At 59.5% G+C, this 18,373-nt stretch overlaps 1 protein-coding gene across 2 annotated transcripts in view; it reads left to right on the top strand.

Annotated features, from left to right (window-relative positions):
• PEPD (peptidase D) overlaps positions 1-18,373 on the top strand; it is a 106,903-nt gene that overhangs the window by 77,512 nt on the left and 11,018 nt on the right. For both annotated transcript variants that reach the window (XM_010989118.3, XM_010989117.3), the window contains 3 exons: positions 5,449-5,517; positions 6,643-6,720; positions 16,844-16,992. In XM_010989118.3, coding sequence (XP_010987420.1) covers positions 5,449-5,517; positions 6,643-6,720; positions 16,844-16,992 — 296 coding nt within the window. The remainder of the gene's footprint in view (positions 1-5,448; positions 5,518-6,642; positions 6,721-16,843; positions 16,993-18,373) is intronic.

Here is an 18,373-nt window from a genome sequence, read left to right as displayed (position 1 = left end):
TACAAGATAGGCAACTCAGAATTCTCTATCATCCAATTAAAATGCTAATTATCTTGATAAGGCTGCTCTCGGGGAGAGTGAGTGGCTTCCCGCCGGTGCTGCCCGTCTCTGCCCTGACCACCGCCGTCTTTGCACTGCTCTTGCCTCTGGTTGGTGGGTCCTTCCCTTCCAGGGCCTCTGCATCTCCCGGGGCCCCTCCCGGAGCACGAGCTCCTGCCTTCCACCAGCCCAGCTGGGATTGAGGGCTGTTTGTCCTTCCAGACCATCCTGGCTCAGTCTGGGCCCCGTGAGCAGATGTGAGGCCAGGACTGCAGAAGGAGTAACACAGCATCCTCCACCAGTGGTCTTTCAGGAACACGAAGCCTGGCCCCACCGAGGCAGGTGCTGTTCCAGCCACACTGCCGACAGACCTGAGGCTTTGAGGGTATTGGGGTTCAGAACCCCGCATGGACTCTAAACTCAAAGGGATTCTTTGGAGGGGGTCCCTGACCCCACCACACCACTGCCTTGACCCGCAGTTTCCTCATCAGTGAAGGATTGTTGCAGACACCAAATACTGCAGGTGGCTGTTAGGGCTTCCTTACTGGCCGGGTCTGAGGGAGGTCCTGGGTGGGAAGGCGTGGTCGCCCCCAGTCTGGCCAGGGTTGCAGATGGTCCTGTGTCCCTGGTGGTGCTGCATCTGTGCAGGCTGGGCCACAAAGCTGTGCTATGAGCTCTGGTTTTATCAGTAATGCACTTCTGGGTTTAGTCCAAGGCTTTAAATCAGTCCCTTCTTGATGACAGACCGTGTGAATGCTACTTGCTTATTTAAAACCTGCTCAGAGCCTAGGTGGTGGCTCCCTGGCGTGCAGTGTGTCCCCCCCCCCCCCCCGCCGGGGGGCCCTGAGTGAGGAAGGCGAGGGAGCAGCCCCCCAGTTCACCCCTGAGTCCCAGTACCCCTCTCCCCAGAAGGCCCACACGCTCTGGCCCCTGCCCACCTTTATGACCTTGTGTCCTAGCTGCCTGCTCTCCTAGACCCTCTGCTCATCCAAGTGGCCTCTCCCACCCTTCCCATCTTTCCTTCCACACTCCTGTTGGTGGCTCGGCCATGTGGGAACCTGATATGTATCACAGCCCAACCTGAGAGGGGGACAGGGTGCTCAGTGTCACCCACAGCCCCTGCTGACCTCCCTGGCTGGCCGATCTGCTGATTCTCACCCTTGAACGGATACCTTGGCAATCGCTGCTGCCTGGGGCAGCCCTTCTGCCGTTATCTTGGGCGGCTGATGCATTTTTCTGGGGCCGTGGCCATCTCCCCAGCAGATGGTAAACCTCAGAGGGCGGAAGCTGAGCCGTGTGCCCTGGAAGGCTCCATGGGATGGATTTGCAGGCCCTTGGGGTGGCCCAGTAGTATGGTCCCTGGAGAGATAACGTTGCAGTGGGATCTGGGCCTTGGAATCTTCTGTCCCTGCCCTGTTCGTCATCTCCAGGCACTGACAAATGGGCCTGCCCCGCTGTCACTGCAGGAACTCAATCCACGTCGCTATTCACAGCACAGACTCTCCCAGTTACTTAAAGGTTCTCATCTACTCCTGGATACAAAGCATTTTCTACCGTGTCTTGCAGGGGAGAAATTTATAAGCAAGGGTGTTAAAGGGATGGCCACACAGGGGAGTTTCGGGGACCGACACCAGGCTAGGGGCAAGGATGTGGGTGGACCCGGCCCTTCCCTCTGCTGGTCAGGGAGCCCCTCCAGCTGCTGGGAGAGGCTGTGGGCCATGTGCCTAGTCGGGGTGCCCCCCACCCATCCTCCGTCCAGGTGAGTAGGAAGGAGCAGGGGCAGGTAGGCCTAGCCTGACACCAGCAATGCATGTGAGAGTCAGACGGACTGCAAGAGCCAGGGGAGATGCTCACACTGCTGCCTGCCTCCCCGTCTGCCATCCTCTTATGGATAAATGGTCACTCCTAGCAGCTGTGTGTTGGTTCTTTGTAAAGTCTGCCTGTTCTGTTTTCATACTGTACTTTTAGGTGTTAATTTTCTTATATGGTTTATAGTCTCCATCTGATGGTTCTGTTATCGGAAGTCCTTGGGGGTCTCAGCCCGCTGCTCGCTATGTCTGACAGTCTTATGGACTATTTTCAGGTTGTGAGTTCATCTTCAGTGTGTGGGGCGTGTATGTCTATGTGTATCTGTACCCGTGTGTGTACCTGTATGTATATGTGTGTGTGTGTGTGCGCGCGCGTGTGCTGGTGCACAGACGGTGGCTGTCCTGCCTGGATTGAGAGTGTGGCTGCCCAGTTTGGCTTTGTCAGTTTGGCTCCAGGTATCACCAGTCAGGGACCAAGTTTTCTGTTAATGTCCTGGCCGGCAGGTTTCCAAACCATGCAGGTGGTTCACACTTGAACCTGAACCCCATGGACAGACCTATGCTGTGAATTCCGAGGGAATGTTTATTATTTTTTCCCTGAGCCCAAGAAAGCTTCCTGATTGCCTCTTATGCTGGCGAATTTTCTCCAAGTCCGTCCTTCCCCCGAGGGTGCATCCCTGCCCGGGCCCCAGCTTTGTGGGAGGAGAGGTCTCCGTTCTGGTCCCCTACCCCTGGCTTGCCCGAGGCCTCGTCGCTGCCCGCACATAGCAGTGCACGCCAAGGCCTCCAGGTTAACAAGACTGGTAGCTCCCTCTTCCCTTCTGGCCTCGCTTTACTTCCTGACCTGTGGACAGGGCTCTGCTTGTTCCATTTAATCAGCACCTCCGAGGGTTGGGGGTGAGACGGTTTCTGACCGTGTACTCAGGGCCATCATCTCCTTGTGGCTGCAGAGTTGCTGATCGGTACCTCGCAGCCGGACTTGGCCAGAGATGCCTGTCGACAGCAGTTAAGCCCCTCCAGCTGCGTGTCGGCTGGGCCCTCACCTGGCTCGCGGTTTGCCATGTCTTCTGTAAAGATCACACGAGGTCTTTATTAAGCGTCCTGCTGTTGCCGCCTGGTCTGTGAGCCCTCCAGTGGGAACGGGGTGGCTCTGCTGCCGTCTGTCCTCCAGGCCCATTCTTGCCAAGCTCCGACCGGGCTGTGCAGGAGCCCCAGTTCTGCGCGTCCTCACTCCCCCCACCCCTTGAGAATCAGAAATAGTTCAGGCTCGCATCTTGGCACAGACCCCTGGGCCACAGCACCTGCCTCAGAATTTGGACGCCTTTGGGTGTCCAGGACCCAGACCAGAGGTCCCAGGGAGAGGGTCCCCTGAGGCGTGTGAGCAGAAATGGGGCCCGTTGCGTCCACCTGTTAACACCACCAAAGCACCAGTTTGTCCTCACGTCATGTCAGACAAATTGATTTGAAACAGAATTAGGTGCTGAAGTCCAGTGTGAAGGACTTAAACCCAGGGAGAGCAGATCTCCAGCACGTGGCGTCCCCTCCCCTTTCTAGCTCTTCCTCGTCGGGGTGAGGGACTGTCCGCGTGGCCAGCAGAAGCCACCCAGTGCTGGGCTGCGGTTTGTAGGTGAAAACTGGGCCTTCCGTTCCTTAGTCCGGTGCTTCTGTAAGCCATGCTTTTTACTCTAAAAGGCTTTTTACTGAAACAGAAGCCAGGATGTGCAATGAAGGCTGGTTCTATCCAGTAGCTTACAGGGCAGCTGAGACTGGCTGTGGGCGAGGCAACCAACCCTACCCTGTTTCCTCCGGCTGCTATAGAATGTTTCCTTTCATTCCTCCACTGCCCCCTGCCTGTCCCCAGTCCCAGCAGAGGCCCACGGTCCCCATCACCGAGAGAATGGCTGTGTGGTCCCCTGAGGCCTGCTTCCGTCCGGGCAGGGCTACTCGGGGGGCCCTGTGGCTCCGTGGGCTGCTATGTGGGGTCCTGGTGTCTGGGCGGGCAGTGTGTAGCCGCCTCAGGGCCCTGACCTGAGGCCAAAGTTGGTTGCAGTCCCCCAAGTTCTCCTGCCGTGAATACGGGGGCAGCTGATGAGGGGAGCGTGTGGCTTTCCTCGCCTCCCTGGCAGGTCCTGAAATCCTTTGTGTTGAGGAAATACTTCATTTGCAGAGCCCCAATTATCCTGTGAGATTTGTAAAGCAAGTCTGAAAGCTGATGGAATATAGCAGAACCGTTCCTGCCTGACAGCTCCTTAATACCCAATCATAACAATTATATATAATTAGTGTTTACAGTGCCTGGAAGATTAGACTTCTCTCCACACAGACATTCTCTAGAACAGGCCTAGAACATGTGGGGCAGGATTGCCACTTAGTGTGCCCACGGGCGGCCTTGGTGTTCTGAGCACAACCCTGTGGTCAGTCTCCCCTGCCCTGGTGGTCGGTAGGTGGGGTGGGGTCCACCTGGGCCTGCTTCTCATCTGGGGCCGCCCAGATGGCTGGGCCTGAGCTATTGCCCAGGTCTCAGGGAGGGGGTGAGGGCAGCCCCCCGACCATTGCCCCCCTCCCCAGCTGGGTTCTGCAGAGGCTGAGCTCTTGGAGTGCCGAGTCCCCCACTCAGACGATCTACCTTCCACCCCTAGATCCTGGGGCGTATTGCAGGCGGGGGCAGGCAGGGTCCTGGCCTCTCCAGAGCTCTCGGCAGCATGGTCTCCCAAGGGATCAGCACTGCTGGTGGGGTGATGATGTGGTGGGGCTGGTCCACCAGCCCCTGCAGCATCTCCAGGATCTGCCCCAGGCCTCTGTCAAGGCTGTCTCACCCTCTGACCCTCATCACACTCCTGGGTTTGCCAGGCTCTGCTGCATCCTGGAGGCCTCCCCTGGCTCTGGCTCTGTCTGGGCTCAGCCTAGGGGCAGTCTACTGGCTACCCACGCTGGGGTCTTGTCTTTCCCTCTCGACCTTGCTCCTGGCCTCCCCTGCTCAGGGTGTGTTAGCGTGTACAGGGAGCCAGCCAGTTTGCTGCTCGTCCCAAGTAGGGGGAGGGCAGGCCTGCCCCCAGACCCTGACTCTCAGCCACCTGGAGCCCACCCTGCCCTGCCCTGTCTGCGCGAGGGCCTGCCCCTCAACCCTGTTCTCCAGACCAGAGCCCAGCAGCTCCTGCTCTCCTTTCCCTGCGAACTGCCGCAGGGTCAGGCTCAGGGCCCCGGGTTGAGTCCAGCACTGGGGCCGGGAGAGCCCACGTCCCTCTCTGGCTGTGCATCCAGCCCTCCTGCTGTGGTAGGATGTGGCCACTGGTGAAGGAGTCACAGGGAGACACTCCCTCCAGCCCTGCAGAAACAGGCGGCCTCTGCCCCTGCCCATCTCCCCACAGGGCCAGGCTGTCCCCCTGGTGGGCCTGAAAGGCGTGGCATTGGAAGCGCTGACCTCTGTGCTTCTGTGCCTGTGGCTAACCCTGCGCTCCAGGCCGCCAGCCTCACAGACCCATGCTGGGGGGTTCAGTCTTCCTGCGGGCGCAGCTGAGCAAGGCCTGGCTGAGGACGTGTCTCGGGGCAGGGGTGTGCATGCTCTGGTGACTTCGCCCTGACACATCTTCCTTCCCTGCAGCCTCTTCGAGCACTATTGCTACTCCCGGGGTGGCATGCGCCACAGCTCCTACACCTGCATCTGCGGCAGGTAAGTGGGCCTCCTGGGCCACGTGGGAACGATCGTGAGAGGGTGCTGGGGGAAGGGGAGGGACCCCACCTCGGAGGAGCTGTATCTGCAGGAGGCCACGCACGTGCGCGTATGTGTGGCTGTGTGGGGAACAGCACGGCTATGGGTGGGTCTGGGGCTCTGTGGTGGGGGGTGTCACTATAGGTGTGTGTGTGGCACATTGTGGCTGCAGGTGGGGGACTCTGTGTATGTCTGTGTGTGTCACCTGCCCTTGGCTGGGTGTGCTTGGAGGCACAGGGTAGAACTGACCATGAATATAGGGGCAGCTCATGGCCGTGAGTGTGCACTGCTGTGGTCTCCAGAGGTGTGCAGAGCTGTGAGTGTGTATCACTGTAGGTGTGTCTTTGAGGGACACGTCCTGGCTGTAGGGGGGCCCCTCGTCTCCCAGGCTCACCCCCATCTAGTCCCCTGTGCCCTCCCCGTGGGTCAGAGGGTCAGGCCTCTGCCCGACCAGGATGGAGCCGGCAGCTCTGGTGATGCGCACGTCCTTGGCACATGAATAATACATGTGAACCTCTCAGTCCTTGGCAACGTTCTTTTCTGGTGGATAGAGAGAAAAATCATTATTTCTACTTTTATGATTCCTGAGACTCCCAAACGGGGCCATAAATATTACACCCAGGTGGGTTTTCCTCCCCCTTTGGACAGACTTAACAGTCCTTTTTTTCTTAAAGGCATCGCTCATTAGGGAAGCGCTCTCCAGCAGAGGAGTGAGGAGCCACTAGCTCGCTGTCCGTGGCCCTGGCCCTTGGGCCTCCATGGCAGCTTCTAGCACAGTCCGGGCCCTTCCCAGAGGGCCTCCTCTCCCCCTTTAGCCACCAGGAGATAAAGGCTTCCTTGGAGTCCCTTTCCTGGGCCCACAGGCCCTTGCTCCCACGTCAGGCCCGCATCCCCAGCTCTGGGGCACCTACCTGACCAACATTCGGCCGAGGAAGCACCACAAGAGGCCCTGCCATAAGCTGAGAGGTTGGCCGCCAGCTGTGGCTGCCGGGTGGATGGTCCTGCCCATGGGGCAGAGGATTGGGGCACCAGCCCCGGGCCTGCTGGGTGAGGATGGGCTTTTGACTTCCCCCTGGTACTCCACAGCGGTGAGAACTCGGCCGTGCTACACTATGGACATGCCGGGGCCCCCAACGACCGGACCATCCAGGACGGAGACATGTGGTGAGTGAGACTTGCCCCCAAGCTGCCCTGGCTCTCTGTGTGAATGGCGGGGCCATGGCAGTACTCATCCCACAGGTGACTGACCAGGGGCTCTTGGTCTCGCTCTTGGACCTCAGGCTGACCACAGCGAGGTCCCCAGATCTGCTCTGGGCCCAGACTTGTCAGCCAAAGCTTTTGGCCTGCATGGTGCCTCCTCTGCAGGGCCAAGGAGGCACTGTGGGAGGGGAGTGGGAGCCCCTGTGCTGTGGGGTGAGGCACGACCTCTGAGAAGGGCCTGCACGGGCGCCTAGCACGCACTACGCTCCCAGATGCGCCCAGCACACGTCTCCGTCTCAGCTCTGGGAGGGCAGGCACCTCAGTTTGGAGCAGGGAAGACCCCTAGGGAGCCTCCCGCCCACTGAACCTGCCAGCTTCAGCCGCAGGACGGCTCGGCATAAGTGGTCTTCAGTTCAGGAGGTCAGAGGTGGTGCTTGACCCTCAAGGCTCTTTGCAGGGCTTCCCTGAGCAGTGTGATGCACTCACCACTCCTCGTGGACCTGGGGCTAAGCAGATATAGGCGGGACCCACAGCCTCCAACCCTCCGATGTTTGGTGTAGTCACACATCCTGCTCCCAGAGCCCCAGTGTGTAGGGCTCACACTAGGCACATGCCCCACCTCTTGGGTGGCCGCTCTGGCCTTGGCAGGGGTCTGTGGATGCCTTACTGACGTGGGCCAGCCCTGTCCTCAGCTCGTGGGCACTCAGTACTCCCTGCCTGTCCTCTCCACCACCCAGACATCCAGCAGGACCAGTCCTGGCTGCTGAGGGCTACTGAGAGCCACCCAGAGGCCACAGGCCCCACGGGGACCCCTGTCCTAGCCTGCAGACATCTTGTGGTGGTCACCAACCCACAGACGAGGGGCGGGTGGGGAGTGCACACTGTCCCACCGGGTCCTTTGGTGCCTTTCCGTCCTCTTGCTGGGGCACCTGAGTCAGCTCCCCCAGGGCTGCTTCCGGCCAGTGCCGCCTCCCCCTTGGGTCATATGTGTTGCCCCATTAGACTCAGTCCTCGAGCTGGAGCTCCCGTCACACCCGCACACTGTCCAGGACCCAGCCTCACGCAGGTGTAGCCCAGGGCTGCTGCAGGGAGTGAGGGCGCCTGTGCCTGGGGGTCCCGGGCCCACAGCCATCAGCCACCCTGTTCTGAGCTGCCACTGCCGAGTGCTTCAGAAACCTGCCCAATCCCAGGTGCCCCTGCTTCAGGGCACGCCAAGCACCTGACTGGCTACAGCGTCCGCTCACCCAGGACCAGTAGCTGGATGGGATGTTCTGGCTTGGGCCACTGTCAGCAGGAGCCCAGCTTAGGCTTCCAGGGGGAAATGAAGCCACTTTTTTCCCTCTCTGGGCCTCAGTTTGTTCTTCTGTCGGTGGAAGTGGTGCCCGGCACTCGGCACCACATGGGGCAGCGGCAGGGACGCATCAGGACTGCGAGTGCTGGGTCGATATGCTCTCTTCTGGGGGCCTGGGCTGGCAGCACGCAGAAAGGGACACCCAGAGTGGCCACAGAGGCCACTGCCGCTCACTGCAGCTCTCCCAGTGTCTAATGTCCTTCCTGGCCTGGGGCCAACGGCATGCAGCGACCTTGACAGGATTCTCCTCTGTGCCTGATGCCAGGACGTCTCTTTGCGTAGATTTGCTCACCCTGATCCCATGAGGTGGGTATCGCCCCCTTTCCTCACCCCTCCACGTGCAGGCAAGCTCTCTGAGACACACGGAGCATCCGGGCGCAGAGCCAGCAGGATCTGGGGAGAGGGTCATCTGCCTCAGGTTTGCCTCAACTGGAGACTAAGGAAAGGAGGGGAGGGCCCTCCCCTTTGGGCCACCGAGTGTCTTTGGGGACTCACCTCTTGGAACGTTACCTATCACTTTGACTCTGCAGCTCATTCTGGCTGGGCCAGGAGGACAGGTTGTGGGAACTCAGTACCCAGGCAAAGGCCGAGACCCAGCCACACCAGCAGGTCCCAGCTGTCCCTGCTGGAGGGCCCTGCGGCAGGCCCATGTGGCTCTGAGTCTTTCTTCTCTGAGTTCACACCCCAGAGGAAGTGGCTGCTTCTCTACTCTTTATCTGTCCCAAGAGAGGCCTCACCCCATGAGAGGCTGGATCCAGCTGTGTTCTGGGGACCTTGAGGCAGTGGGGCCTGGCTGACCAGGGGCACCATGTGTCAGGCCCCAACACGTCCAGATGCTGTGGCCTCAACCCTCCTGGGCCGCAGCATGACGTCTGCATCTCCTGGTTGCAGCTTTAGAGCAGAAGTGATCCAGGGAGTCCCATGGATGTTAATGCCAAGCCCAAATTGGTGATTTTATTTTTCTAGTGCTCACTTTGAAATGTAGCCAGCAGAATAATTATGAGTTTATTATAGTCAATTTATTATGCAGCATTTAGAACAACATGTTTTGTTGATTACTGCTCCTGCCAGATTGCTGGCGGCATTTATAATCCATTGTTTTATTGAAATTGATCTGCCGAGCGCCTACTGTGTTCGGTAAATAATAAATCACTCTGTTATCCCAACATAAAAGTCACGATACTTCATAAGTTACGAAACCAAAATAGGAGCGCAGTGCAGAATTTTTCCTGAAGCTGAGTGTCTTGCAGAGCCAGGACTGCTTCCAGGTACCTGTCGGGGTGGTATACTCTGGGTCCCAGTGCTTTGATGTCAGGTTAAAGTGCCCCAGAGATAGTTTGACACTTAAGAATGGGGCTGTTTGAGGGCCAGAGCTGGTCCAGGGCAGTCAGGCTCCACCGGAAAAGGTGGGGAATGGGTGCTGAGGGGCGGCCAGCCCTTCCCATCCCTCTCCCTTTGGTCCCCAATGTCCCCTGAACACAAAGGGTCTCCGGTTCAAGGCCCTGTCCTCTTCCCTCCCTAGCTGAGTAGCCACCCTCCCTGAGCCTCAGTTTCTTCATCTGTCACTGGAGATAAGAGAGCACCCAGCTCTGGGAGGATTCACTGATAATAAGGGCAAAGCGTTGAGTGTGGAGCCTGGCACAGGTGGCCTTTGGCGGGAGAGAGCTGCAACACGGCGGCTCCCCAGCAGCCTTCCTGTGCCCCCGAGGCCTGCCTTCAAGCAGCTGGTTCCAGGACAGAGACTGGTGGTGAGAGGCACTGGCAGAGCCAGGCCTAGTTTATTCACAGACAGCTCTCAGGTCACGTGGTCTGCCTGCTCTGTTTCCAGCCCCCAAACTGTCCTCGGGTGTGTGAAGCTGGCCAGGCCCACCTTCCACACCTCTCTTCTTCCAATACCAGGAGCTTCCCAGGAGCTGGGCCGGGAAATCGGGGCCTATAAGTTAGATGTGGTGGTTCTTACTCCATGTCAGACTCATCACCCAAGAGCTGAGAAGAGTATTTTGAGGACCTGGCACCACACCAGACCCTCGGGCCCCACCCCATCTCTCCTGGCTGGATGCTGCCCCACTTGCTCCCCATGGACCCCCGGGTGGGGAACTGGACTTTGATGTGGCCTCAGGTCCCAGCTGCCCTTTCTCTTGGCGGGTTCAGAGGCACAGGGTCCCTCGTGAGGCCTCTCGGGGCTATGCTGTTGCCTCTGAGAGCCCTTTTTTCTGTGGCCCTCGGGGTTCACCAGAAACCCCATCACCAAGTCACTGTCCTAGAGAAGCCATTAGTTGCTTTTTGTTCTTGTTTTAAGGCAAGCAGGCCGACCTTCTGAAACAGTGTTACAGAAGGGTGGAGAAGGGTGGCTCACTTCTTGTGAATGCTCTTCCCGTGCTCACACAAGGGACGGTGTCTAAAGTCCTTGGAGGCCCTTTCTGGATGGGAGCCCCAGGAACCCCCCCCCCCCCCCGCCACATACATGCAATCAACTCTGACCTGGTGGGTGTGAGCACAGGTGTGGACAGACTTACCACCCCCAACCCTGATCGTCCTCTGAGCCCTTGTGCACTGCCCTGTCCTCCCAGTCTGGGCTTTGGAAACCAGTCTCCAAGGTGGGTAGAGGCTCTAAGGGCTGATGCACTGCCCATGGACCACCAGGGAGCGCCACTGGTGTCTAAGTCCAGACAGAAGGAGTGCACCCAGAGTTGGACCCACTCTTGAGCTGAACTCCCCACCTCCCTTGGGTCCAGTGGTAGGCTCACCCTGGGGGCCAGAGGTGGGGAGGGTCCAGGCTGTGCCTTCAGTGGACTCTTACTTGGAAAACAGCTGGGACACCCCTCCTCACCTGCCACTTCCTCCTTCTCCCACCATCTGATCAGGTGGCAGGGGAAGTGGTTCCTAGGGTAGGGTACCCTGGGGCCCCTCTCAGAACCTTCTAGATGCCCCAGGCTAAGGATGCTCAGGCCTGGGTTGCCCAGCTGCAGAGAGGATGTGGCTGGCGGGTGGCAAGCCGGACCTCCCAGCACTGGCCAGAAGAGGGCAGTGTTGCCTCAGGACGTGCCTGCCAGGCTCCTCCCTGCTGGCAGTGGCCCCTGTGTCCTGGGGCATGGGAGCGGGGCAGCCAGCCCAGCTAGTCAGGGAGAGGCCTGTCCCAGCCCCATGCTAAGCAGCCAGCCAGTGTCATCTCCTCTCCTTCCCTGTCGGGGGACTAGGGCCCCTTCTGTCTCCTTGCCCTGATAATGGTCAGCCTGAAGCCGTGGCCTTGCCCTGCTGACCGGCGGAGGGCGGACACTGCTCACGTGGACCAAAAAGCCCAGAGAAATGAGGGATTTCCTCCCAGGGAAGACCCAGGAGGCACGCAGCGTTGCTGGCGTGTGGATGCTACATGCTCCCTGAGCCAAGGTGTCGTCAGGCCCTCCTGCAAGGCTGCCCGAGCCACCCCGTCCTTTCCTCCCACAGATGAGGAGACGGGCCCGTGAGGGGTCACGCCTGAGCAGGCTCTCTCACCACCTGGCCACCCTTTTCCTGGCTCCGGCACCATTACCAGCCAGCTCCTTCCTGCTCTGGTCTCGCGTTAGTTCCCTGTTAATTCCACAGGTTTACTGTGGACTAGATGTTAGTTTAAACTGCTGGGGAAGCTCGCCCCTCCGTCCTGGGCCCCTGTGCCTCGGGGGGCAGCCTGCGTCTCCTCACAGACATCCCGCTCTGACCCCTGCAGGCTGTGGGATGCCGGCTGCTCACCCAGGGCCTGGGCAGCCCTCTTGGCATCTTGGGCTCCGCAGGCTGGGATGGGACGACCTGCCGGCTCCTGGCTCCTCCTCCTTGGTCTGATGTCTGTCTAGCATCTGTGTGCTGCTGCCCCATGGTGGGGCAAGTCTGTGCCTGGGGCTCCTCCCCAGCTGGCAGAGGGGCTGCCCTGAGGCCTTGGTCAGCTTTAGAGAGTGAGTGTCACCTCCAGGCCCGACTTCCTGATGTCAGGCCCAGCCCACACTTCACCCGCTCCCCAACCTTGCTGTCTCCTCAGAGGACAACTCAGCTGTCACCAGCCAGCCCCATCCTGAAGATTTGATGGTCTTAAGGACATGCCCCAGTCCTAGGGGCAGGAGAACTCTCAGGAGGGCACCAGCCCTGGTCAGCCGCCTGTCCAGACCAGTGGCCGTGGCCTTCAACCTGCCGTCCAGGATGAAGCACCCCTTACAGTCTACCCCAGCAGCGTGCACGTAGATACACCTAGATGATCACCAGGCACCCTCACCTTGGGGTTTCTGGCCATCCTGTTTCGTCTGTTTATGCCCCTCCCCCGCACCCCACGCAGTTGACGTCACAACCCACAGTGTGAAAGCACCAGTGCAGACAGCCCGCGTGCTCACAGACACCACGGGACACTGCTTACCCCAAAAGTGGAACGACTCATGTGCTGTGCGCGTGATGCCGACTCACTGCCTCCCCCGCGGAGGCCGCTGCCCCGACGCCCAGCCCTCGCCCCACTGCGCTGTGGTGGCAGCAAGCCCCGGGGTGGGTGGCTGCCATGTCCCGCCCCCAGACCAGGCCGGGTTCCGCGTCGTGTCCTTCCTGGGGACGTGGCCCACACTGGTGTTCTGCTTCTCCACACGTCATCCATAGACAGGTAGCAGCAGCTCCATCCCCACACATAGGGGCCCCACAGCCTGCCTGCTCTTGTCACCGTGTGCACCGGGGACTGCTGGCTCTGAGGGTCCAGGGGCTCGTTTGCTTGGGTGACTCCCGTCTGCCCAGGCCCCACAGGAGTAGCTGTCCCGTAGCTGGGTTGGGGAGCAGGAATGCCAGAAGGCACTGGGGAGAGGTCGACTTGGTGAGTCAGTCTGTGGCGCTGAGGGAGCCTTCAGGGCTCCGAGTGGTGGCCTTTGCCCCACTGGTCACACCTGGAGGTCAGCACTGCACTGAAGGTCTGGCTAGGAGTGGGCAGGCGTCTGGAGGGGATGCTCACTGTGGCACACGATCGGGAAAGTGACTGGTATGCCTTCCTCTCTATCTCACGCGGAGATCTGGAGAGAAGCAGGAGTTTCCTGCAGCTTAGAAATCCCCCAGCCTGGTCTGGAGAGCAGACTGCGGCGGGTGCAGGTTGGGGTCTGAAATGCTCCTGCCATGATGAGTGAGTCTCTGAGTGCGCACATGCTTGCACGTGTGCGCGCACAGTGCCCGTCTGTGGGGAGAGGCAGCTGAGAGCCAGGCCACAACCCTGGAGATTAAAATGAAGCAGCAGACTGAGTGCACAGTGGTCCTTGTGTAAACACCACCGCATTTCTCCCAGACTCTTCCCAAGGCTTCTATGACTGGCTCAGCCATCTCGTGGGCCTTCTGCCTGTGGGCTGGCTGGTCCCTGCGGTGCAGCCAAGGCAGCTGAGGGGGGCCTGGGGAGGGCCTGGGTGGGCCAGTGGTGGCAGGTAGCCCAGGCCTGAAGCTGCCCAGGAGAAGCCAACGGAAGACAGAACCTCTCCTCCCAGCCAGAAATAGAACCAGATGAGTACATGTGAGGAATGAGACGCCAGCATATTGCTCGGAGATGTGTAATATCTCCCCAGATGGTTTACATTATCACACGCGTTCACTCTGCCAAAGATGGTAGGGTCCCCAGTGGGTGTCCCCCGGCAGCCAGGGAGGAGGGATCCTGCGTTCTCGGTGGAGCCAAAGTATGAGCGAATCCTCCATTGTCAGCGTGCATCCAGAGGACGGATGGAGTGGACACAGAGGAGTTGGAGGGAGATGATTTATGAAAGAGATGGCTTTCGTCCCTGGATTCCAGAATGGCTTGAATCTGAATAACTTATACATGTAGGAACTCTGTGGGGGATTTAAAAAAAAAAAAAGCAGAAAAAGATAGGGAACTGAGAACACGAAAATAGACCAGCCCCGTGCTGGGCGTCACTGGGCAGGATGGAGCTGGCCGGCTGGCTGTACACTTCCTTCTCCAGAAAGCGGATGATTCTAATACAGAAAAATACAGCTGAAGTCTTCTAGAATCTGAATGATAAGGTCAGGCTGGCCCAGGAGCTCCAGCATCTACCTTCCCACGTTCTTTCTGTGTTTTTGAGGAGAGTTTGGAGACCCTGCGGGAGTGTCGTCTGCCCTGAGGAGGAATCTAGTTTTCAGTGCTCTTGTGGGCTCCCTGGCTTTTTAAACAGTTCAATTTCTGTTTCTCTTTGAGATCTGCACAGTCCGATAGGACTTTCTGCCCGGGGGTTACTGATGCAGGCTGTCCTGTGATGTGGTGGCCCCTAGGAATCTGTGTCCCTACGCTCCTGGCTCAGTCCTGTCTGCTTGGGCCATTCCTGGATGTTCTGAAACAACAAACCACAAACTGTTTTCCTTTGTTGCCTCTGAGGAGCCCAAATGAGAATGCTCTGCCCACTGAGTGAAACTGGGCTGCGGCCCCACGAGGTTCCGCTCCCCACAGCTGCCTGCACATGGGCCCTGGAGGACGAGAACCTCCAGCGATGGTGGCGTCCCCATTTTAAAAGTGGAAAAACTGAGGCCCTGAAGGCTGATTACCAGAGCCAGGACAGGAGAGCCCATCCCTGGGACCTGGGACTTTGCTGGACCAGTGTTCAGAGCCTCAGTTTCTCTGCAGTTTAGGGCTAAGATATGCCCCGCCCTCCTGGCCAGTTCTGGGGGGAATGTGCCCCGGGCAAGAGTGAACCTGCAGACAGCTGTCGGCCCAAACACCCTGGTGCATCTGGAACCTCCGGAGGAGCAGATGCCTGGGCGTGTCAGCTCAGGGCCTCTCCCGCTGTTTCATACTCGGCTCCCTCCCCAGGCTCTCGCCCCAGGCCAAGTGAGTCCCCTCAAGTGAGGCCCAGATGCCCTCCGTTGGCCCGCCCCAGGCACGGTCCCCCAGAGTCCATGGCTTTGAGACCCAACCCGAAGTCCCCCTGCCGTGCTGGTGGGGCTCATCCCCTCCCCATGAGAATCACCTGAGTTGTTATCTAGTGCTTTTTGCACTGTTGACACCATTTATGGTGTTTTGCAATTGGAAAAAGACAGGAGATTAAAAAGTGCCTGAGTGAGGACTTTGGATTCCAGCGGTGTGTCTGGGGATCCTGAGCGTTCACAGTTTCCGTTTAGAAACCTGTTTCTGTGGAGTCGCGGGTGCTACCCTGCAGCTGCAGGGCCTGACGCCTTGCTCCACTTGTAGGGCTGGTCATGAGGGGTAGGGGTCCCCAGAGATGGGCACACAGGCAGCTTCTGGAATGTTTGTTGAGCCGTTGTGTTTACCATTAGAATTTGGGTTTGGGTGAGAGGCCCTTGTCATGGGAGGCGTGGCTCTGCCCCTACCCCTACCCGTTACCGCCCCCCCACCATGGCCCCGGCTCAGATTTGCCGGGATTTGTGTGGCGGCAGACTGTCCTCCACGGGAAGCTGAGCTGAGAACAGAGCCAGGCGTGGAGCAGAGCTGGGCTCCAGCCGGTCGCAGAGGGCAGCCGCCACTACCTCTGCCCAACCTGCTTCTGTGGTCGCCTGGTCTTGAATACAGCAGGGGCTGGGCCCGGGGCTGGACTGATGTCCCTCAGTTGGTTTTGTCACCATAAGCATTTTGACTTGGCCATGACCCCGTGAAGGGTCAGGTGGCTGGTGGGGCCCCTCTCTGTGCCTGCTGTCAAGCAGCCTGCTGGGGTTGGGCAGGATGGGGAGACCCTCAGTCTGTGCACCCCACTCCTTTTATCCTGGGCCCCCAACTACGTGGGTGACCCAGTGGGAGCCAGGCTTGGACCCGGCAGCCCCTCCCTTATTTTGTCTCATCCCACCGTGTTGGGTGCTTGGGGCAGGATCCTTGCCTGCCCTGAACCACGTGCACACGGTCAGGCAGCAGTGAGGCTCGGCCCGCCGCACTGGGGCCCTGTCGCGTGGTGTCCAGAGGGCAGGCTCAGCTCGGCCTTTCTCCTGACTCAGCAGCCCTGCCTCTCTGTCCCGGCACCGTCCTGCCTCTGCTGGCTCGTGCTCCCAGCTCCTGGCTTCTGTCCTCCACTCTCCTCTCCCGCCTTCTGTGCCGCCTGGTCTCCCCTCTGCCACCTGGGGATGCTGGGGGCCAAGTGGCCCCCGAGTCAGGGGCTTGTCTGGCTGAGCCCCAGGAAAGCCCTGCTGGACATGAGGGCTGTCCTCTGCCACCCTCTCCCTGCCTTTCCCTCAGGCCCCATGGAGCACACTGTCCCACCCCAGTGGGGAGAGGGCCACGCTCTTCTGGCCAAGGGAGCCCTGGAGCTGGAGCAGAGCTGTCAGCTGGGTTTTCACGGGGACACTGGGGCCTGTGAGAGGCAGGCCATGCAGCTCAGCCCACATCCTCTGTCAGGGGGTGCATCTGTCCCGAGGCCTCATCCAGATCCCATGAGCATTGCCTTGGGAGCTGCAGCCATGCTGGGTGCAGGGTGGCCCCAGGACCTGGGTCTGTCAGAGTGTCCCGGGGGGCCTGGAGACATTTCTGCCTCTCCCTCAGGGGGGTCCCTAAAGCCGGGCATGCAGAGGCCGTTGAGGGTGAGGTGTGCAGGCAGTGTGGGCAGAGCCCGCCCTCCCTGCTCTGGGGCTGGAGGTCTCCCGGCCCCTTTGCTGCTCGCTCATCGTGAGGAGACATCAGAGTCGGAGGGCCCCAGGCTGCTGCCTGCATCAGCCGTATTTTGAGAAGGCTCGGGCTTGGTCCCCTTGTGCACCAAGCAAGCGCCTGTTCGGGGAGGGGGGTTCCCCCGAGCGTCCCACCTGCCTCACGCCCCGCCCTCCCTACAGTCTGTTCGACATGGGAGGTGAGTATTACTGCTTTGCTTCCGACATCACGTGCTCCTTTCCCGCCAACGGCAAGTTCACTGAGGACCAGAAGGCCATCTACGAGGCGGTGCTGCAGAGCTGCCGGGCCGTCATGCGCGCCATGAAGCCAGGTGAGGGCAGGGGCGGGGCCTGCGAGGAGGGCCACCTGGCGTGGGGATGTGGGTGGCTGGGTGGCAGGGCACCTCTGAGAAGCAGGACTCACACTCTGTGACCTGAATCTATTGTCCCCTCTCGTGTGTAGCCAGTAAGGTTCCAGATGGTGTCAGGTCCCCAGGGCCACTCCTGGGAAAGAGGGCTGACCACTGAGGAGGGACAGAGCTAGGGGTGGGGGCCCTCAGCCCAAGGCCACCCACGTCCCATATGACCTTCTCTACCTGCACATCTCCATGCCCACACTGGCCAGTGGGATGTCAGCCCCATCACCTGTCTTGTCCCAAAACAGAGTCCACTCCGGAGAGGGTTTGGCCAGCATGGACACTGGCATCCAGTTGGGTGTGGAGCACCCTCTTGTTTGGGGCCAACGGCTGAGGCAGGGTTGGTGGGAGCCAAGTGTCTGGGGAAGCTGAGCCAGGATTGTGGGGCCATCTGAGGACCTGGCGAGACAGGCTTTGAAGTCTGGACTCTGAGTTCATGCCGAAGAGAGGCAGTTAGATTTGCAACCTTCCATGAAGCTTTTATTCACAAAAAGGAAAAAAGATCTCGAGCTCCCAAAGTAAAAGTCCCCACATGTGGCCCCTTGCAGGCCCAGAACCCAATGGCTTGGCCTGTGGCCTGATGGCCAGTCGTCGCTGGCCAAGTGCTGGTTGTGAGTGTCCTCAGCAGCTGCCGCCTTCAGAGAAGGCAAATTATGAGCAGGGCTTTCTGGACACCCCACTCAGCCTTGGGGCCCACCAGAGGCCAGGGAGCCATGGAGGGACGCTGGGGGAACACCAGGCCCAGCCCCACACCCTCACGTGTCCAGTGGGAACAGAGCTTGGTGATCAGATAAACCCACGGATGGGGAACTCAGGTACACCCCAAAGGGGAGACAACGAAGGAACCCTCAGAGCTAAGCTCCTGATGGGTGGCAGTGTCTATGGGACTTGCCTGGTTCAGTGACCGCAGAAGGAAACAGCAGCTTGTGCTGCTTGCGTTTAAAAAGCATGCCCCGCCTCGAAGGAGGCGTTAATGCAGGGACCTCCGGGAGGGACAAGGAGGGGTTAATGCAGGCCCAGAATGTGTGCCCTGTGACCTATAAACCCCAGCTCTGTGGAGCAGGGGCACTTCATCTCTTCCCGTTACATCCTTGCTTCACACCAGGGAGAGAAGGAATAGAAGGTTCTGCTCAGCTTTGAACATCAGTCACTTAAGTGATAAACACTTCAGATGCTACAAAAGGCTTGGGCTGATCAGAGAAGGTGTGTGGCCCCGGAGGAGGGCGCTCACCCAGGACAGCCTCTGAGTGAGCCTTGTGACCTCTGTGCACCCAAGAGCCATGGAGGTCCCTCCGGG

The sequence above is a fragment of the Camelus dromedarius genome, chromosome 9 (assembly GCF_036321535.1).
Source record: "Camelus dromedarius isolate mCamDro1 chromosome 9, mCamDro1.pat, whole genome shotgun sequence".
Classification (NCBI taxonomy): Eukaryota; Metazoa; Chordata; class Mammalia; order Artiodactyla; family Camelidae; genus Camelus; species Camelus dromedarius.
The sequence above is the reverse complement of the archived record's forward strand: the minus strand, read 5'-3'. Positions and strand labels throughout refer to the sequence as shown.